The sequence below is a fragment of the Paroedura picta genome, chromosome 5, assembly GCF_049243985.1.
Source record: "Paroedura picta isolate Pp20150507F chromosome 5, Ppicta_v3.0, whole genome shotgun sequence".
Taxonomy (NCBI): domain Eukaryota; kingdom Metazoa; phylum Chordata; class Lepidosauria; order Squamata; family Gekkonidae; genus Paroedura; species Paroedura picta.
Genome location: NC_135373.1, coordinates 95,598,523 through 95,620,664, shown reverse-complemented (window position 1 = coordinate 95,620,664; position 22,142 = coordinate 95,598,523). Strand labels below are relative to the sequence as shown.

The following is a 22,142-nucleotide window of genomic DNA, read 5'->3' as shown; positions in this document are numbered from 1 at the left end:
ATTTCAGTTGGCCTCTCAAGAGTTTCTCATTGTCCAGAGCCAGCAGCACCTGACCTGTCTCCTGCCCCATTGCTTACAGTGCCAAGCCCACTGGCCTTGCAGCTGAACCCGATGCCACCAAAGCCTTGCCCAACATGGCACGAGACCTCCTTACCCCCTGCTCATCCAGCAAAGATCCCAGCCAGAGGGGAAGGGATGCCAGGAACTGACCTGGGTTCCCTGATAAGGAGCAAGCCCCACCGACCTCCTCAGGAGCTGTAGGGCCATGTTCACCAGGGGATGAGGTCATCACCCAGTGATACAGTAGGGGACAAGTCTCCACAGAATCCTCATTATTACCTGTAAACGGACCGGTAAGGGGCCAATCAGCCCACAGCCCAGTGCAGAATCAAAGATGCCAGGAGGCAATGACCCAGAAGACGTTCCTGCAAGTATGGGGTTGAGAGGGCCAGCTGGGGTGGGAAAAGCAATTTAAAGATGGTACTCCAGGTGATGAAGGTGAGGCCAAGAGTGTAGGATTGGGGCTAACTGAGGGAACAGGGAGAAGAGGTTGTTGCTTTAGTCTAAGGCAGCCTTTCTCCATTGTTTTACCATTGAGGAACCCCTGATTAATTCTTCAGGCTTTAAGAAACCCCAGATGTGGCTTGATCATGCAGAATATGGTTGGGAAGCATAGCTGTGTGCATGTCTACCTGGGGCCTCTCCCCTCCCCACCCCCTCCAGGTCCATTTTTGGTCATTTTGGCAGGGGGAGGTGAGTCGACATGACCATATCACCTAATAAATGTTTAATAGATTATGAAACTCTGGTTGAGAAAGTCTGGTCTAAGGTATAACCTCATAGGGAAGAAGAGGACCGATGGGTGCTGTAACCCTTGCTTCTGTCCTTCAACTTTTCAGAGGCTTGGGGAGCTCAAAGGAGGTGGGATGCAACAGCAGAGGGAAAGGAAGCTGTGCGCTCATTTAGGACTGGTGGCTGCTGTATTTTATACTGTGGGTCAGTCTTTTTAAAGAAGGTGTACATCACTGCGAGAAGGCATTTTAGAAATAAATACATATGATCAATGAGACAAAACATTTATTCACACAGCTGTGTTCTTTATATACATTTCTTTACCTGCAATATTTTAATGGTGAGCCAGAGAACTCACTTCCATTTGATGCTGGTTCTGAGCGATGTTCAAAGTCGGACACTAGAAATACTGATAAGCTTGCATTAACGTAGCCAACCATGCACCTAGGAGACAAGGATTTCTGTAGTCAGGCTTGTTTCTGATACTTGGAAACTAAAGTTGGCAACCGAGGTTCATGTTACCTGGATTGTCATCGGCTAATGCTGAATATGCTGGGGAAGGAAACCTTTATTGGACATGGAAACCACCTAGGTGAATGGATGAGATTTGTGGGTGGCAGGAACTGCAGGGAGAGTAAATGGCTCCCTTCAATGTCCAAGTGGTCTGGACACTGGTTGTTGAAATTTACATGAAGGTATCTAAGAACATTTAAAGATGTTCAAAGATTTTCCAGTTATTTCAGATTTTTAAATTTATACTCTCAGGGAGAAATCCTACCACACCTATTTCCCCAACTGCCATCTTACTTTGCATATTATTATTTTTAAAATAAATTTTTGATTAAAAAACTATATTCATTCTTTTCAGCTAAATGAACTGGCCCGCTACGAATATGTATTATTTCCCATCATCTTAATGATACATTGTTTGAATTGGTGCTTTCCCCGTACTATTTTTAAAATATATTTAAAACTGGATAATGAAATATTAGCATGAGCATCGTTAGCATTTATGAAGCATTTGAAAATATCCTTAATACATCTTTAAAGGAGGAGTGGAAGATACTTGGTTAAATTGGCTGCATCAGCTCTCTGAAAGCTTTTCACCTGTGCTATGAAACTGCTTTCAACAATAAAGGTTTCCACAGCAGGAATATTTTTGGGAAGCATTGCAATAAAGGCAAAAAATTGGGCTGCCTGAAGGTAAGAATGCCTTTTTAGGATTAGACTTTCTGATTATGTGGGCAAAAATGAAAAAACAAAAATTATTGTCAAGATACAGAAAAAAGGACAAGGTGCTCCAGCCTGAGAACCTGTTATAAGTAATAAAAACACAAACAAATGATGCTTTATTATTACAAAAGACAAGAGGAACTAAAGAAATTAGAAGAAAATGATGATGATTCCTGCTTAGATTCTGAATGGGCTGACAGTCAAATGGAGACCAAGATAAAGTGATAGGCATAAATTCTTTAATTTTTCACAAGATTAATGAATCTAGTGGTTATGCAAATCTTTGCATTGTATATTCTTAATTCCAGTGTCATCAAAGCGATTTATTGTGAAGTTTGGTTTAATATAGCCTCAAAGTCTTATGCACAAGCTACACTTTAGCAGTAGAAGAGCAGAGGTTGGGTTGTGCTGGAAATCAGTTTTAAGAGACTATCAGATGCTTATATTTTAAGCCAGTTTTGTAAGAAAGTGGTCATACTAATAAATAATTTTGTCCTTGATTAGACCATCTGGTCCACTATCCTGTTTTTCGCAGCAGCCCACCAATTGACCGTCCACAAGCACAGCATGGAGATACCAGCCATCATCTGATACTGTCACCCAGTAATCAGGAGATATATTGCCTCTGGACATGAAGATTTTAGCCATCATAGTTAAGGAAGACCTAAGGATCATGTGTCAGTCAATGTCAGTAACAAGAATGCTCACAACCCTTTTGCAAACAAAATGTTGCTAACCAACTTCGATAAAAACTCAGTTTAACTATCATTTTGTTACATTGTTTCCAATGCCCATATACACTATAGAAGTAAGCTAAAATTAATGCACAGTAAATTGACATTCAGGCCAGTGGATTTGGTTGATGCTGAGTGAAGAATTGCCTATCTGTACTTTACTGATACCCCAGCAACAATAGAACAGGCTGAAACCCCCTTATTCAGTGCAATTCTGAATTTCATCATTTATATTTTGCTGGTATTAAAAAGCGAAGGAAGCCAAAAGCTGACACTCAGAATATCTTGCAGCTCTATGTCATGCTAGCAAAGAGAGGCAGGAGTCCATCATCGCAAAGTTCCACATAGTTCCACATAAATGGAAGATTTTTATACAGTTCGTTACAGAAGCAGAACATTTGTTTCCCCTGCAGCATGCACAGAAGTGCCAATCCTTGACAGCCTAATGAGTTAGCCACACTGCCAATCACTAACTCTACTTCGACTGTTCATTTTATGCCACAGTGACAAAACTGCTGTGACATCCAAAATATGCCAAAAATAAAACCACCAGCAAACCCCCCATTCTGTGTTTCAGAAAGGGAAACTAATATGACAAGAGAGTCTTATGAAATATACTTTTTGTGAACTGTGTTATAGCTCATGAGGTTAAACTCCTGCTAGCAGAGTTATACTTTTATGTTCATACTGGGCCCCACTACTTGTAAACTTTTGAAATGAAGATACATAGTGCATTTGGTACCATATATTTTTACATTATCTTAAAAACCTCCCTCAGCTTTCAGCATCAGGGCTAAAAGTCAGAATGTTACAAATGGTGTTGCTATGAAGCTCCCTCTATTTCTTTTCTTTTTTCTTCTTTGCTGTTCTCTCCCCCTCTGTCTTGGCAATCAAGACTAATTCTTCTCTGCCAAACTCAGAGCTTGGGGCCATTTACAATACAAAGGCTTAGAGCCAACAAGAGGCAGGAATGAGCCAATCCTCACTGCCTCACCATGCATACTGGAAACAAAGGCAGCTTCAGAGACAAACAAACCACCCTCTTTGTTGTTCCCACTAATTAGGATTTCCCAGTAATTAATCATTAATACTACCAGTGATAGGCTCTCACTACTGGTTGCCTAAAAAAGTTCTTCATCCTCATTGGCCCAATATGGATCAGTTGAAATATCCTCTAAAAGTCACACCTCACTGAGGTAAAAGTGCCATCAACCCATCTCTTCCCTGTCCTGAGACATTCCCTCTTTTCCTTATTTGGAAACATTCCCAGGCTGGTAGCTCCCTTCTCACCATCCTCCAGTCAGGAAGGAAGCATAGCTCATCTGAATCCTTTCTTCAAACCCCAAGTAAGGAAATGTTTTGTTTTCATTCATGTGCCAGAATCAGTTCCAAATTGTAAGCTTCCTCAGCTTTCATCCTTGAGAGTACCGATAATGGTTTATCTGTTCCTGACACATGTTACATGGCTCCATTTATTCATAGTTCATTCCCTTATATTTACCTTTTTTACCTTTATATTTACCTTTTGCATTCTAGGCTGCCCTGATGTTTGGGACCCTTACCTAAATATTTGAAGCTCTTTTTGAAAGCTGATTGGATAGGTTACTATAAGCCATTCTTCACCCTCTTGCTCCACCTCATTGGCCTCTTATGCCCTGCTTCTTGAGAGATACACATTATACAAATCTCTGTGCTTCTACCAAACTTGTGAGAGCAGCTTCATCACTTAATCAAATATCACTTTATAGCTATCTCTGTGTGTCATTGCCCAGATGCATTCTCTCTAAGCTGGGAGCTCTGAAAACTCACAGTGTAACGCAGGAATAATGTGTGCTGTTTCATTGTGCCTCATTGCTATGGTTCAAGTACACAGCTTGCTATAGCACATTTCCCCCCATTTCTGTAGAAAATGCAGAGATACTCTGGACAAAAGGAGATCTGTTTAATTATGGACCTAGAACAATAAAAGGAGTATGGTAAAAAGGACAAATGCCTACAGATGCTAACACAAGAAGTCATGCTGGAGATGGAAACCTGGATGATCTGAGAATGTTTTCAAAAATGAAAGCTTACTTTTGTCCAGCTTCCCCTAGTCCTGCACACGGTCCATATTTGTAAGCATAAACAAGCCGGGGGATAAAATCTGAAGTTACAGCTATGACAAATGCATTTGTAATAACAGAAAGAATTCCAATGCCTTCTAGAATTCCATACCAGATTCCTGTGAAATGAAGAAAAATGGTGTCTTAGTTGCAGGAACAATAATGTGAGAAGTAGTACAAAGGTAAATAAGCCTTTAATATTACAGTTGCTATCTAGTGGTTTGGTGTAAGAGATTGTGCCACTGATCTGAGGATCATGCTTCATGCTGAGGTATCCTCAAAGAGATGGTTCATCTTGCCTGTTATTCAATGTGAATTCTTTCTCCATAGGCAACAGAGCCCTCCCAGTCTTCCTGTCACTGCCAAAATGGCAGTGAAGCTTTTGACTAAGAGCTATATTAGAGCACAGAAGACCTCTTGCTACTCTGTGGGATGGGGTGCTAAGAACAACAAATGCCCTCTAGCTCTACAGGGTGAAGTTAATTGGTTAGCAGAACAAAAAGGAGATGTAAGGTACATCCTTGTCAAGGTTGTTAATGAAGCAAATAAAGCTGTAGTTACAACAAAATTTGAGTCCAATGGCACCTTTAAGACCAACAAAGATTTATTCAAGGTGTGAAATTTTGTGTGCATGCACACTTCCTCAGTTATTTTCAAACATTTACATTCATATTACAAACTTGAGAAATGCAAGTACCGGTTAAAACACTACTTGCACACAACGCAACAATGTGCTGTGCAGTTGCTGAGCTGGTGCAGCTTAAGTACATTCTTGGCTATCACTTCAGATCCTCTTCTCCAAAATTAGCTATGTGAAGGGAAAACCCTCATACTCCTCATTCCATTGAATCTCTGAACAGGCCTAGCTCTCAGCTGGAATGTTGGTCCCTATCACAAGAGACAATTCTTCAGTTTTAAATGAGAGGCACATAAAAGCCCTGTATTCAGACTTTTGTACCGATTGTCAGCTAAGGAAGGACTTTGATATCCCAGTGAATGAACAAAGTGCACAGCTTGGGTTTTGTAAAGCATGAATCCCCTCCTGACTGTCATTGTGAATCTTCCCAACATGGGGATTGTTATGTGCAAAAGGTGATCGCCATATATGTTGTGCGTGTCCCATGTTCAGAATGTTCCATCTCCTTCTGTACAAAGCTGCTTTGTACAGCATTCTGTCCCAAATATGCCTTTGTTTTCTTTGAACAGTGGACTACAGGAGATAAATTTCATGTCCCTGATTTTGAAATTAATAAGTACTCAATTTTTAGAATTTCTTCGTAGCTAGATTATGTTGGACTACATGCTTCAGCTTTCTATTTGTTGTGAACATATCAGTGATTCCAATATCTTAAAAGAGCATGTTCTTGAGCATACGTTTAATACAGCTGCTTACCTATATCTTTGGCTCTTGAAGCTAATGGCCGCCTCCACTGTGTGACAAATTTGTATGCATCAAGACGGATTTCAATAATATTGTTAAGTAAAGCCAAAAGTGGAGCAAGTGGAAAAGCTGCCACAAAGATAGTTGTGAATCCAAACTGAAGAACTAGGAGGGGAAGAAAATAACACTGTAATTATAAGTTGGAAAAACAATTCAAAACAGGCTCTATCTGCACCATGACTCCTGGTCATTCCTTGTTCATTTTCATTTTTCCTGAATGTATCTCACTTCAATAGCTTTGTTCCTGCACTGCTCTTACAATGTTTTTTAGTGCTTACACTGGAAGATCAGCACAGGAAAAATATACAAATGACACAATGAAGAACACATTTCCAACTGGAAAGTATCTGTATGGACACTCTAGTCCATCAACTTGTGAGTAGTTCATCCAGGCAAGCACTTCAATATGGTAATACAGCTTCATTAATTCATTTCACCCCATTTGTTTTAAAACAAATGCACTTGCACATATGCCAGCTTGCTGTTTCAAACAGCTGGTTGATTAACTTGCATTCTGGCTCATGACAAAGTGTAAACCAGATCATCACAGAGGAGATTTCAAGATCCTGCAAGAACAGAATTCTGCAAGTTCTTTCAGGCTGTTGCAGAAGAAGGAAGGCAAGCAAGTTGCAAGCCACAAGTGAACATTCTTCTGCATACAGAAAGACTCTTGGACAGCTTAAGCCAAGCTTTCAAAATGGCTGATAACATGCAGTTCTCATGTCCGTTGTAGAATTTATTCCTTTAATGCAGCTGTCCAGAAACTATACAGTTTGACATTTGGTATTCACTTTTTTGGTTATTACATTTCACTTAGATGCAATTTATTTTATGCATTTTACTTTGTAAATGTTAATATAAATAAGTCCAGGGGATATTACTGAAGTGCCATGCGTCAAGAGAACTTTCTTCATCTGCCAGTAGCATGTTAACGACTGTTCAAAGTATAAGGAATTATAACAAAGCTCTTAGGGAGGAAAGGAAATTGGAGGAGGGGGTGGAATGAAATGAAGCTAACCAGAAATTTGGAATTTAATGCTCCTCCCATCATCTCTTCCCGCAAAGAAAGAAAACTCCCATGCCTTACTGATAGAAATAATTGCTCTAATTGCTCTAAGTCAGAGAACATGCAGGGCTGTACACCGGGGGAGGGCAGTTTTCATGTTTCTGGGTGCTGCTTAGTGTTCAAGAGCCTTGAGAGCTGCCAGTCACAAAATGGCTGCTAGTGACAAAGTGGATGTTCATGCAGAATTTACAGTCAGAGTGGGTCTGCAGTGCTTGGTGGGAAAGCCTTTCATTGCTATTTTCAAAAAGCATATCCCCTCATAACTTGCCCTACAGGGGAACAAATATAAAGTTACCTCTAAATTGTGCCTGGAGGAGACAAATAGCAGCTTTAATGCAGGGAGACATGCTTCTTTCTTGTCCAGAGCTAGGGTTTGTGTATGTGCACATGAATGGAGAGGAAAGGTGGCTGGGAAAGGATACTGGTGCTGTCATTTCCCCATCCATAGCAAAAGCACATGCATGTGTGAGCCATCTCCTTCTTTGCACAAAAGAAAAAGGAGAGATGTTTCTGCAGTAACTTTACAGGGAACAAGAAGCAAGTGACTATAGCAGCATTGGAAGTCAGATAAAGAGGTAATTTTAATTGCTTGTAGAATGACCGGCTGATCTCATTTTACCTTTTACTAATCCCTGCTGAATACAAGAATCTCTCTTACAAACCAATAGTCGGTACCATCTGCTTTAACTGTGCTGCTTAGAGAAGAGGATAGCCAAAGACATGGCCAGAGCTGATGGTGGCCATTCTCTGCTTGGTAGTGCCTGTTTCAGCAGTGTGCTTACAGTCCTGGATGTCAAGGATGCAACATGGTTTATTCCCATATAGGCTCCAATATGGAAGAGGAACCAGTGCATGGATCACCACAGCAAGATTCAGGTGATCTCCTTAAATGATCTTTGTCCTGGCACCAAGAAATCATTCTGCATTCATGCAGAAAAGCCCCACTGTATGAATGACCTTGTCATAAAGAAAATTAAGGAAGAGGTTTTCATACTCATTTCTAGGTATTCATCAAAGAGTCCGTAGGCATTCATAGGCTGAAGGTTGTAGTCCTTCTCCCATTGTGGAAAGGCTGCTTTTCTCTGGGAGCCATGCTCATGTCGCACTTTTCTTCTGGTCCACCAATTCTGAATTAACCTGCATGTTTAATTTTGTTTTTTTAAAAATGTTTGTTTCCCAATGCAGTTGATGCAAATATTGCCAGCCTCACCCATAATACCCCCATATTCCCAGGAGCAGGAAAGCAGAGGGTTTATGAGTCTATTCTACTCCTAAGGATCAACTTCTCAGATTGTCCTGTGATTTTGGGTATCACTTTGCTTGATACACAGGCTTCTAATGAAGGAGGCTTCTAGTGAAAATGTATGTACCTTGGTTTTATGTGGACTGTTTTACCAAGGCTTTGTTGTTCACCAACCTGAGGCAACCAATCGTGAGGGGGCGATACAGAAGTCACATAATAATTTAAATAGAATAGATAAATATTAGGCTATCCCTCTCGTCCTCAGAGACTGCCTACTCCTATATACAATAAAACTATTATATTCTTTTAAGCAGCTTGGTGCTTAACCCTCTTTGCAAACATATACCACCTACATTGAAGTGGTCAGAAATTACATCAGCTAAATTATTCCCTTACATGCAACAAAGAATACAAAATAGTACACTAGGAACTGGAATGATTTTACTTCCTATATACCAGGGTTTCCCAACCATGTTATCATGTTATTTTACAATACTGCAAAGGCCCCTCAATGGTACTGCAGCATGGGGATTTTCAAAATGGCAGCTGGGGAGAGCCCTCTCAACCTATACCTGCCAGTTCTGGGTCTAAGCAAAGCAGAAAGAGAGATAGTTTTAATTTTTTTTAATTCCTAAAATGGCCAGTGATGGGCCTGGAGGGGTGTGAAGGGGAGAGGTCTCCGCTGTTTAAACCTTTGCAGCCAAGGCTCCTCTCACTACTGGTGTGTGTGTATGGTAGGGAGGTGTGGCCAGCTGAAATTACTTCCTGGTACCTTGAAGCTTGAAAAATATTTCAGTGGTATACCGATGGTCAAAAGGTTGAAAAAGGCTGCTATATGCTTTTACCTTTGTATAATAATCATGCTATAAAGTGACACCAAAGAGCCTCTTGTGGCGCAGAGTGGTAAGGCAGCTGTCTGAAAGCTTTGCCCATGAGGCTGGGAGTTCAATCCCAGCAGCCGGCTCAAGGTTGACTCAGCCTTCCATCCTTCCGAGGTCGGTAAAATGAGTACCCAGCTTGCTGGGGGGTAAACGGTAACGACTGGGGAAGGCACTGGCAAACCACCCCATATTGAGTCTGCCAAGAAAACACTGGAGGACGTCACCCCAAGGGTCAGACATGACTCGGTGCTTGCACAGGGGATACCTTTACCTTTACCTTTAAAGTGACACCATGCTCATCTGTTCCACTTAATATTTCTGGTAAGGGCTTGGAGGAGGAGCATGTCTCACGGCTTAAGCCAGTTTGGTGTAGTGGTTAGGAGTGCGGACTTCTAATCTGGCATGCTGGGTTCGATTCTGCGCTCCCCGACATGCAACCAGCTGGGTGACCTTGGACTCGCTGCGGTACTGATAAAACTGTTCTGACCGAGCAGTGATATCAGGGCTCTCTCAGCCTTACCCGCCCCACAGGGTGCCTGTTGTGGGGAGAGGAATGGGAAGGCGACTGTAAGCCGCTTTGAGCCTCCTTCTGGTAGGGAAAAGCGGCATATAAGAACCAACTCTTCTTCTTCTTCTTCTTAAGTGCCACTCAGCGCTTAACACCCACTAAGGGCGGCTGTCCCACACGTGTGCCTCCTCCTCCAACCGGCTTGCCTGTCTGTCCACCAGCCAGCCAATCACCTTTCATCCCCCACCCCTGACCACCACCTCCTTCCACTTGCCTCCAAGGCTTGGAGTATGCAGATCCCTGCCACGTGAGAGCTGCCCCTGCCAGTGAGTTCCCTGCCCAGGGGCTTCCAGCCTGCAGCCTTTCCAAGTCCAGGGGAGAGGGGAGGCTGTCCGCAGAGTTCTTCCACCCCACCCTCCCAATCTAAAGCCCGTTGTATTCTCGAATGCAATGGTCTTTGCTCCTAGTTATTATAATAAACCTCAATCAAAAATTAAGCATTATCAAAGGCTGCCTCTGTATGGTGAGGGTTCTTTAAGCTGTATTCACAGCCACTGTAACGGCAAAGGCAATTTCCACTGACAAAAGATCATCCCCATGGAGTTTTTTGCACACTTTCTTGCATCATTCATCATTTTATCTACACGTCTTCTTCTCTCACTCCACAAGACAATGTTGTATGATTTATTTTAAATAAGCAATAGTGTGAGAACATTTACTGATTTTAAGGGAAATTGTCTGGTAGTGCATTGGTTAAAAATGGGGAAGGGGGATGACAAAAGGAAAATGGCACTGCTATCAGCAGGACTTTAAAAAAATGCAGGCTTCCCCATCCAGATGAGCGGCTAATGCCCTCAGGCTGCTTTCATAAAAGATCAGAATAAGAATGATGCCATGTTGATACTCCCCAAAACAGTACTTCCGTTGGGAAGGAAAGGTGGAGAAAAACATCCAAGTCGAAGCAACCAAAGTGTGTCAGCCAAGAAATACTTGCGAGGTTTCTCACACATTCTTTAAGCAAACAACAGCAACAGTAATTACAATGTTTGTAATATCTTATTGACATACGGATAGCCCAGTTCCATGAAGTTGTTCCAGGTCTGCTTTAGCACCATTATGATACCCATTTGCATACAGAGATCTATAAGGCATCCACTAGGGTGGCACTGCGTGGGAGAGAGGAAGCAAAGAACAGTTCAAAGAACAATACTGTTTTAATATTTTTATATTAGTATAGAATGAAGATTTGCAATTCTACTACAATTATGTTCCATAAATAAGGGTTCGCAAATTCACAAAGTCTTTGAGAATATTCCCAATATGGTGCCTGCAGCATAATTTTGTGCAGGTTTGACTCACCACCCAACTGCAACATCAGGTGAGAGAATCAAAACAGCAACAGACCATAGAACAGTAAGGATACACTCCCAGACATGTTCTTGTCATCTCTGCCAAGGAACAATAAACAAAGATACAGAAGTTATTGGGAGAACTAGGCTGCACAGTCACCAATATGCCACTGACACCTGCCTCCAGCAGATAACAGAGAGAGGTAGGAACCCTGAACTGCAGGTTTGAAGTGGATACAGAAATAAACTGAAACTGAACGCCAACAAGATGAAAGTGTTATTGGGGAGTGGAAGCTCTTACCCATGCTTTAAGGTGCCACGTGTTCTGTTGGGATTGTACTCCACTAGAAGGAGCATGTTTATGGCTTGGGAATGCTCCTAGACCAGGCTTTCTCAACCAGGGCTTCATGAAACCCTGGGGTTTCTTGATGTCCCTGGGAGGGTTTCCCGAGTGGGTGGGAGTTATATATAGATGTAAATTTAAAAATTGTTAAACATTTATTGGCTGACATGTCCATATATGGCCATGTTGACCTGACTCCCCTTCCCAAAATGGCCAGTGATGGGCCTGGAGGGGGTGGGAGGGGGAGCGCCCCTGGGTGAGAGTATATATAGCTTTTCTTTCCAACCAAATCATGCACAGTTGCACCCCTACTGGGATTTCTCAAAGCCTGAAGTGTGTTTCAGGAGTTTCAACAACAGCAAAGAAGTTGAGAAAGGCTGTCCTAGATCCTGCCTTCTGATAGATAAGCAGGTGGCAGCTGTGGCCAAGAGTGCCTTTTACCATTTTTGACTAGTTAGCTAACAGGTAAGCCTTTTCTGTTCACAAAAGATCTGGCCTCTGTAGTGCATGTTCTCTATATCAGATTACGGCAGTGCACTTTATGTGGGGCTGTCTTTGAAAAGTCTTTAGAAATGTTTGTACAGAATGCTACTGGCAGCCAGGATGTTGACTGGAGTGGATTGTAGGAACTATATAATATTCAAGTTTACACTGGTCCAATTGGTCCAATTTAACATACTGGTTTTGACCTTTCTCTTAGGACCAACATACTCAAACTTGTTCCAGTCTCAGTGGCTCTCCACATCTAGTTTGAAACCTCCCTCCAACTGATCTGCTTTCTCCTCTGGAGGGACATTGATCTGTGCCTGTCTGCCTGCTACCTCGTGTGCCTTTCTGTTTCCCCCTCTGGCAACTGACCCACCTGATCTGCAGCTGGGTTGGGTGCTTGTTTGGTCAGGCGGTGGAAGGAATTATGCTCATGGCTGTAGGAGGATGCCCTGTGCCAAGTGGTCATGGGCTATGAGCACAGTCTCCTGCACCAGCAGAGGATGCTCCCAGCACATCACTGGGGGTCTCAGCACCCACTTCCTCTGCTTCATTCATGTCTATGAATATTTCAACTGCTGCTTGAGAGTTTTTGGTGTTGCCACCTAAATTGTAGCACAAAACTCTATTTGGAAGGGAGGGCAGTGACGGCAGTGACTTGGAGGGTGGTGGTGACAATGCATCCTCTCCTTCCACATCCCAAGATTCCTAACTCCCTGGAAGCAGCTGTGCTCTAACTGAGGATGTGGGACATGGTTCTGCTCTGTCATATGGAAATGCTTCCACACCCTGAGGAGTGCCCATGCATGGGAGAGTGAAACATGTGCTGCACCCATGTCTAGAGGGGCCATGACCCACAGCACTTGGCCATTACAGTTCTTCAGAGGCACCTGCAAAGGGGCATATCCTAGTTTGTCACCTCTGGAGGAAGGAGGGCTGCTAGTCTGAGGCAGAAGAGGCCCTCTCTCACTCAACAGCGAGAGGTGGAGCAAGCCATTCAAAGAGGGGCTCAGGGTGCTGTGGCTGGGACTACAAGGGAAGGCACCATCCAAGAGGCCATGCTCACGACGACGTTGCCAGTGCTGGGAAAAAGGGCAAGGGGGAGGGCTCAGAAAACAATCACTCATTGTTGAGATGATTGCCATGGATGGCCAACAGTTCTCCCTCATAGAGAACATAGCTTTTTGCCAGCTGATGCAACATGCCACTACCTGGTACACCATTTCCTCTGGGAGAACCATGAGCTGGTAAGCGTTGCCCTCCATGCAATGCTCTATAGTACAGCAGGTCAAGGCTGAACTCTCCCAAGTGCAAGGCTGAATCATCCACATGATGGTGGACCTCTGGAGCAGATGGCACCACAGCTACCTCTTTCTTACTGTCCACTGATGGCAACCAGAGGAAGTCTGTAGTGGGGCCGCAGCCAAGGAGGGAAGAGATCTGCTGCCTCCTGGCTACAAGATGGTTTCCCCCTACATACAGGGGATGCAGACCACACAGCAACAAACATCTCTGTAATGATAAAGAGTAGCCTGCAGGAATGGTTGGGAGGCAGACAAATTACCCATGGCTATGTGGCCATGGATGCCAGCAGCAACATGTAGGGCAGTGAGGGATGCACACTTCATAAACATAATTTGCCTTGTTCACAGGCTGCACCTGGTGGTGAGGGATGTCCTGGGGTTGGGAAGCACTGCTAAGAAGGAATGGGACACTGCCAGTCTTGAAATTAACTCCCTGCTGGAGAACCTCTTGGATTACAAAGCAGAGGAGAGTGGCGCAGGATGATCACTTGGATTTGCATAAGGTCTAAATCATAAGGATTTCTTCAGAGCCCAGGAGCAGGGGTGATATTTTAAAGGATGATTGCTGCTGGGGCACTCAGGAGAGGTGTCACATAATGCAGGGACATCACTGCTGGGTGAAGACCCAGAATTACATCACTGCAGAAAGCAACATTCTAGGAATTCTCCCAGTTGCTATTGTAAGCACCACAGAGCTTGAGGAAATTCTTAGAGATTCACACCACATGGTTATGTCTCTATCCCCTGCTGCTCCACTGAGTGAGCACGGCGGGATGAGGAGGAGTGCTGGTGGGAGCATCAGCGGGCAACTAGTATACCTACATGAAACAAAGTTTTGTCAGCAGTGTCACTCATATTATTAAATTCCTGCCTCAGATAGACTTATGCAGCTGCTATGTTGCAGCTTAAAAAAATCTGTAATGATTTTTTATTTTGACAAGCTGCTTTTGAAGGTTGAGAAGATTGTTGAAAATTGTTATATCGCCTGGTTATATGCCCATGATTCAATGACCTTAGGAAATTGTTGTTTTCTGCCTTCCCCACAACATTGCAGTGCCCCCAAAACATTGCAAAGCATTCCCACAGCTTTTCTTCAATCTTTCACAAACCTGGTTAGCTGAGGTTTTGGGAAAGACTGCAGAAAAATCTGGTTGTCCTGTGTGAGGAAATCTGGATTTTCCCACTCCTACCCCCATGACAGTAATCTCTCCCACCTCAGTCCCCATAGTAACCATTTTCTCCCCTGACACCAGGGGACTTTTTGTCTTGATACATTCACTTTACAACAATCTGTGTTGCAAAGGTATATTAACAGCAACAATAATAATAATTTTTAAAAACCCACGGCCTGGCGGCATGGGTCAGGGGAATGATGGTTGCTGGGAACCTGGGAAGGGAAGCCCACCATGCAGAAACGGTGTCCCACTGAGGAAAATGCTGTCAGCAGCAGGCATTATTACTGTTTTGTGACTTCCAGATTTCGTTTTGATGTGCTGCAGCAGTGTAGAGAATTATCTCTTTATTAGTAGGAAACACTCACCTCTTCCAGTCTCCATCTGTTTATTAGCCTCAAGTAGGCACCAGGGTGACCTGTAAATCTTCAAGCATAATACAAATTATCACCCCTTTTGTAGTAGGCCACTAGTTAGGTCACAAACAGAGAAAGCTCAAACACAATAATCCCAGCTAAGGCAAAAGTACACTAAAATTGAAAAGGTTCAAAAAGATATCTCTTGTGTAACTTATCTAAAAAAAGTAGGCCATTTAAACCACATTTGCATCTAAACATTAGTATCCCAATCTAAAGCATACCAGTTGATTGATTCAGGTGGGTAGCCATGTTGGTCTGGAGTAGAAGAATTGTTAGAATCTAGTGGCACCTTTAAGACCAATTAGGTTTTACTCAAGTTGTAATCTTTTGTGTGTATGCACACTTGTTGTCAGTTTCAAACTAGTCATGTCAGTTTCAAGATAGTTCCCCCTCCGGCCAGCTTTTCTTTATGTTCACTTTCCATTTTCTTGTACAGAGCTTGAAAAATCCAATTTCCCTTCCTTGGATTTATGATTGTATTTTGAGACCAGTCCTTTTAAGCTTGCAGTGACAGTAGCACTGAATTCAGTTGTGCACTCTGTACATTGTATTGGTTCTGCTGAGCTTGCAAAAATGCTCATCAGTTGTCCTGAGCTGGCATTGCCACATTGGTACTGATTTCTGTTGGGCAATAACCCTGGTACTGCTAGGCTTCCAACCCCCTCCCCCTTGCTTGGATTGTGATTTTGTCCTGGGCATCAGTTGTGCTGAACTGGTATTACCACACTGGCACTGAGTTCTGCTGGGCAATCTATGATCACCCTGGTACTGCTGGGCACTCTACATATTGTACTGGTTCTGCTAGGTTTGCAAAAATGCCCCCTTGCTTGGCTCATCAATCCATGTAATTTGTATTATAATGTTCAATGTAAACCGCCCAGAGCTGCAAAGAAATGGGCGGTATAAAAATCTAAATAAATAAATAAATAAATAAAATTATGATTGAGCTGGTATTGCCACATTTGCACTGGGTTCTACTGGCTACTAGTACATTGCATTGGTTCTGCTGAGATTTCTTGACATCAGTCCTGTTGCATTATCATTGCCACAATGGCACTGGGTTTTACTGATTACTAGTACACTGCACTGGTTCTTCTGGCATTGCGAAAAGCCCTCCCCCCCAACATTCAGTTTCTACTGCATAGATTAGCTTGTTTAACCTTAGTCTTGTTCAGTTTGCACTGCCACACTGGCACTGGTTCTGCTGAGCACACTGTACCTGTTCTACTGGGCTTTAAAATGCCCCCCACCTTCATCTTCTACTGCAGAGATTCTCTGGGACTTCAGTCCCCCCCCTCCCCTTAAATGCATAACTGTTTTGATTGGGACACAAACATAAAATATTCAACATGTTGCAGAGAACCCATGCATGTTTACTTATGTTTTGCTCATTTTCTGTTGCCCTTGCTTTTTTTTTTTTTTTTTTGCTGTTTTCCCCCTTCCACTGGAAACAATGGAGGATGAGGTCACCTCCTTTGGAGGGCAATAAATCAGATCCTTTAAATCCTATCCTCACCAAACTTGGAAGTCAAGAAAAGGAGAGTCAGTTGCAGGGGCATTCTACCACCTCACAAACCTCATGAACTGGGCCAGTTTGTTTAGCTTTTCAATGTTTGTGATGGTTAATGGCTCATGAGCCAGTCCTGCCATGAACCGCAAACCAAACTGCATATTCCTGGTTTGTGCCCATCTCTAGTTGTCTCCCATCCAAATACTAACCAGGGCTGACTCTACTTGACCTCTATGATCTGATGGGACTGGCCTAGCCCAGGCTGTCCAGGTCAGGCCAAAGAATCTCTAAGAAGTCCCATAACAATCTTTGCCTACTATTTCTTCCACATACTGATTATTGCAGCATTTCACCTACACCTCCAGCATACCTCAACTTAAAAGAATTCATTATCTTTTTAAAAAGAGCTATATTTGGTCCCCTGCTGAATCACATTTGGCTCTAGAGTCATAAGTTAATTGTCTTTGTTTGAAGGTCTATTATTTAGTAATTTAACAGTAATATCTGTTTCCTTCTTTGGACACTTTCTGTAGGGTTCCAGGCAGGGAGGATGCATATCTTTTTAATCTTACCTTCCAAGGAAGAATGCTATATAAAAGGTAGAGCTGTTCAGATTGACAAATTGAAATAGGAACATTTTCAAAGTGAAGCTGTTCTCCCACTCAGACTCAGTACGGGGCTGCTCTGTGAAAGAAAGGGGAACAGATTTTAAGACACTGACTCTGATTAACTTTCATATTAGGAGGAACAGCAAGCATGTGGCAAAGCCTTGACTGCTGATCTTGCAGTCCAATCCCACACATGTTTATTTGAAAGTTCAACCCAACCACTCAGTTCCCATTAGGTTCAAAGGGATTTGCTTCAAGTAAATGAGTGTAGGATCAAAGTTTTAGTTTTATGAACGGATTGACCCAATTTTATCTGCCAATAAACTAGACAAATGCTTAAAATTCTATTCTGTTTTGCAACTGACTTTGCAAATTTGCAAGTGAAATTTGCACTTTGCAAAAGGACATGTTTCTTGCTTTGTATTGGATAGCAAGCAGAGAACACATTTATATTTTTATGTACTCTGGTCTCTTAGAATGGAACCATATCTACTGCATTTAATAGTTACACTGACAGAATGTGCTCCAAGACACTGGGTGATGAATTCCAAACTGACTTCCCTTTGGGGAAGACTTTGTTTCTTATTCCTTGAGTGTACAACTTGTCTGACTGGAACACAATCATAAAATACACAACATGCTGTAGAGACTCCTTAGCAAGGAATCAACAGAAAGAAACAAAAACATGGCATGTTATGAATGGCTGAACTGGGAAGGATGTTGAAAAGCACACCATTAATATTCCATGGACAGATATACAAGAAACTCTGCCAATCTATGCATTTTTAAAGTGTTAATATTTACTGAGTAAGTGAAGTGGAAAAATACTATTAAAATGCTGCATCACTTTTATCACCACTTACCTAAATTTGTAAGAAAAAGAGCAACCTTTTCATACAGCTGCAATGAAAAAGATGTGATTAATTAAATGAACATTTAATAAAATACAGAGGATTCCTGAAAATAATCTAAAATTACCTGCTTAAAGTTTTGTCTATACCACAAAAATGACAGCTAACACTCAAAGAACCAAAGACTCACTTTTGAAAAAAGATGATCCTGGAAGTTACTTGAATTACCTTGGGCTTGTCACAGCCCTGGTAGTGCTGTTCTCACAGAGAAGTTCTGTCAGATCTCTCTCAGGCCTACCTACTTCACAGGGCGCCTCTTGTGGGGAGAGGAAGGGAAGGCGATTACTAGTCACTTTGAGCCTCCTTTTGGTAGTGAAAAGTGGGATATAAAAACCAACTCTTCTTCTTCATGTCTCAAGCAACCCACTGCATTAATTTTGCTGAATGTGTAGATTCAAGTGAGAGCATGCAATACTCATTCAAAAAACTGGAATCCTACAAGTAAGTACTTTGGTGGCAAAGTGTGAGGAAGCGTGTTGAATCCAGTCCCCATTCAAATGGCTAATACGTGGGATTCGACTCATGTGTGCATGCCACTGTGTCCTCATTAAGTTAGGGATATATGTGCAGGACAGCTAGATGCACAGAGTTGTTTTTTTTTTTAAAGCTTCACCAATGACCCCTCGTGGTTATAATTTGATAGAAAGCAATATTGATCTTGACAAGCTTTTGCCTTCCAAGATAAAGCCAGAGATAATTTCAGTGCATGGTTGTGTGGTTGTCTTGGAAATGTCTGCAGGAATGCTAGCTAATCATATCATCTAATCCTATCAAGAACTGGGAGAACTGAATTACTGCCAAGTGTGCCCTCATGCTCCTTAGACTCTTTAGTACCACTTCACTGTTGCAGTTTTATTAAAATAGCTTTGAAATAAAAAGGAGCTTTGTACAGATGAAATGAATTTCCACATTAAAAACATAACAATGGCATTCTGTGCACACACCCCATACTGTTTCAATGTAATCATATGGAACAAAAGTAATCTGTCTTAATTTTCAGAAACTGCAATGGAAGGCTTAATGTCTTGTCAGTTAAGCAAAGGAGGGCCGAGGGGCACCACTGCTGGACGGTGTTCAGGGCATCAATTGGCCTTAATCCAGCCCTAGTACCCAGCAGGATGATCTAGTTAACAGGATCCAACCCAGATAGTCCAAAATGGGATCTGCCCTTCTCAACTTGAAAGAAAGAATTCTTCTTAGCAGATACTGTACATCTTACTATTCTGGGAAGCAGAAAAAGTCTGTTTTATTGCACTTGCCATACTTCATATGGCTGAGAAGAGGAGAATCTCGTTCACCACTTATTCAAATATCCTATTCATAAATAATTTACTTCAGATGTTAATGAACAAAGAAAGTTCAGCTGACCATCAATATTTGACAGAAACTAACAGCTCAGTCAGCAGACTATGCCAGTGTAGTGGCTGGTGTAGTGGTTAGGAGTGCAGACTTCTAATCTGGTGAGCCGGGTTTGATTCCCCGCTCCTCCTCCACATGCAGCGAGCTGGGTGACCTTGGGTTTACCACAGCACTGATAAAGCTGTTCTGACCGAGCAGTAATATCAGGGCTCTCTCAGCATCACCTACCTCACAGGGAGCCTGTTGTGGGGAGAGGAAAGGGAAGGCGATTATAAGCTGCTTTGAGACTCTGGGTAGAGAAAAGCGGCATATAAGAACAAACTCTTCTTCTTCATCTTGTCAAAATCCCATGCTGCAATGATTAAACCCATTGCAGTCCACTGTTTTGGATTGCTGGGTTGAAAGCATTATCTTTTTGATGTAACTCCTGTTTATCCTTTCTCCTGTTATGGCCAATAGCCAATGAAAAGAAATCTGAACCTGACAACTTACTTCTGCCACACAAATTTTATATTTACTGCTATAAAGATATGCTTGCTAGTTGATCTAAAACTGGATCGAGACTAGTGTGGATACTATCAGAACTGTTGAGTACAATCTATACAATGCCACCCACATGCAAAATGTATACAAAAAAGGCACTCTAAGGAATTTCCTTTCAAACCTGGCACTCTTAAGAACTTAAGGAAATAAAGAGGCCTGCTGGATCACACCAGTGTTCCATCATGTCCTGCATCCTGTTTCATACAGTGACCAACACTGAAGAGCAAACAAACAGTGCATAGAGGCCAAGCCCTTCCCTGGATATTGCCTCTTTGGCCTATTATGCACGGCCACTGAAACAGTGGCATGGAGAACGTGGAGGAGGAAGAAGCGAAGCAAACCGCTTACGCACGGGACGGAACGCAATGGCGGCAAAACCCAGAGTATCCGATTATGCACGTGGCTACTCCGGAGCCGCTTCTGGTTGCGCCCTGGTCCTGGGAAGCTCCACTTTCTTCCTCATCTTGCTAACACAGTTTTTTCGGCAGCATACATTGACTCTGCGCCCGGTTGCCACCTGCAGCGTGCATAACTGGTGATTTTACCCGCCACCATTCCACCCTGAATGCGGACCTTCCACTCCATGCATAATGGGCCTTTGCACAGGTATTCAGAAGAGTGCATGTGCAATGTTGCTATTAGTCACTGAAGTTTATTGAGGTGCAAGCTCAAACATATTCTGAAAATGAAGGTGATGCCAGAAGGTGATGCCAGAACATTATTTGCAGAAAAACAAGACTGTTTTTCAGATCTAGTTCCTTACTGCATGTAACCCATTATTCATATATTATGCTTCCAGATATTTAGACAAAACATTCTATTAATACCATTTCAAAAGATAATGCATGAAGCACTCCTAAAGCCTTCCTATTTAGCATATGTAGATAACACCACTTTATAGTTAGTAACAGATATATATATATATATATCTGTTACCTCTAATATATATATAACAGATAGTGTATATATATATATATATATATATATATATATATATATATATATATATATATATATACATACACATACACATACACATACACATACACATACACATACACATACACATACACATACACATACACATACACATACACATACACATATATATATATATATATATATATATATATATATATATATATATATATATATATATATATATATATATATATATATATACATATTTTTAAAGGCTGTTGTTAACAGTAGTTTATAAGGAGTGATTTTCTTGTTTTCATAAAAACAATTCTCTTCTTTAAGGTCTTGTAGTATACAGAACCAAACAAATAATTAGGTTTTGCAGTCTCCAGCTGTAAATCAGAGTTTTAAAACATTTATTTTGCCTTTAATTTTAAAGATCACAAGTGAATATGGTTAGGATTTGGTCTGCTAATATCTTGCTGTTCTAAATAAGGCAACTTCTGTTTCCTATTGGAGAAAACTTGTGAGAAACAACCGCATTGTAACTGACTGAAATGTATACAGGCATTTATTGTTACTTACGACATTCAACAGCATGATGATGCAAAAGTTGATGCAGACTGCAGTCCCCGTTGTTGCAACCTGAGAGTTATTCCTGATTAAAGCCCACTTAAAGGCAGCAAAAGTGCTAACTGTCACGACCCGGTAAATGACAATGCCAAAAACAGCAGCAATCACCACACAGATCTACAGGAGGGAAGGGAGAGAATAGGGAAGCAATACAAACGTTATCCAGCATACCCCTCCTGCAGTTCTCAAGAATTCAGTTTAGCCATCCAAACATTCAAGTGAAAGCCTACAAGCTTATTTGTTCTGATTTTCTTGCAATGGCTTAAACATTGGCCTGCCCTGTGCAGACCGAGAGTAAGATCTTATGACTGCATCCTGCATAGCAGCCACTACTTATACCATCTTCTAATCTCTCTGTCTGCATACATGACAGCACATGCAAAGCTTTTTACAGTCTCTTAGCATCAATGGAAAAAGTCAATTTGTACATGAGATCCAGCTAGAATTCATTGTGAATTGTGGCTGCTATGCCATAGGTAGTTCTAGAGAAGTGGCATAGAAATCCTCTAAAATAAATAAACAGCATTATATAAACTCTACTTGAGGTTTCTGTGGTCATATAAACTAAATTTCCCTCTGGTATG

General features: G+C 42.0%; 1 protein-coding gene across 10 annotated transcripts in view; it reads right to left on the bottom strand.

Annotated features, from left to right (window-relative positions):
• The window catches only part of ANO4 (anoctamin 4), a 163,266-nt gene that overhangs the window by 3,892 nt on the left and 137,232 nt on the right, over window positions 1-22,142 (bottom strand). For all 10 annotated transcript variants that reach the window (XR_013231294.1, XR_013231295.1, XM_077339174.1 and 7 more), the window contains 9 exons: window positions 21,511-21,675; window positions 18,055-18,091; window positions 17,156-17,267; window positions 15,023-15,080; window positions 11,069-11,166; window positions 8,363-8,505; window positions 6,255-6,407; window positions 4,833-4,980; window positions 1,117-1,236 (listed from right to left, as the gene is read on the bottom strand). Coding sequence is in view for 8 of the 10 variants with exons in the window: in XM_077339174.1 (XP_077195289.1) it covers window positions 1,117-1,236; window positions 4,833-4,980; window positions 6,255-6,407; window positions 8,363-8,505; window positions 11,069-11,166; window positions 15,023-15,080; window positions 17,156-17,267; window positions 18,055-18,091; window positions 21,511-21,675 (1,034 nt within the window). In the remaining 2 variants the exon portion in view is untranslated. The remainder of the gene's footprint in view (window positions 1-1,116; window positions 1,237-4,832; window positions 4,981-6,254; window positions 6,408-8,362; window positions 8,506-11,068; window positions 11,167-15,022; window positions 15,081-17,155; window positions 17,268-18,054; window positions 18,092-21,510; window positions 21,676-22,142) is intronic.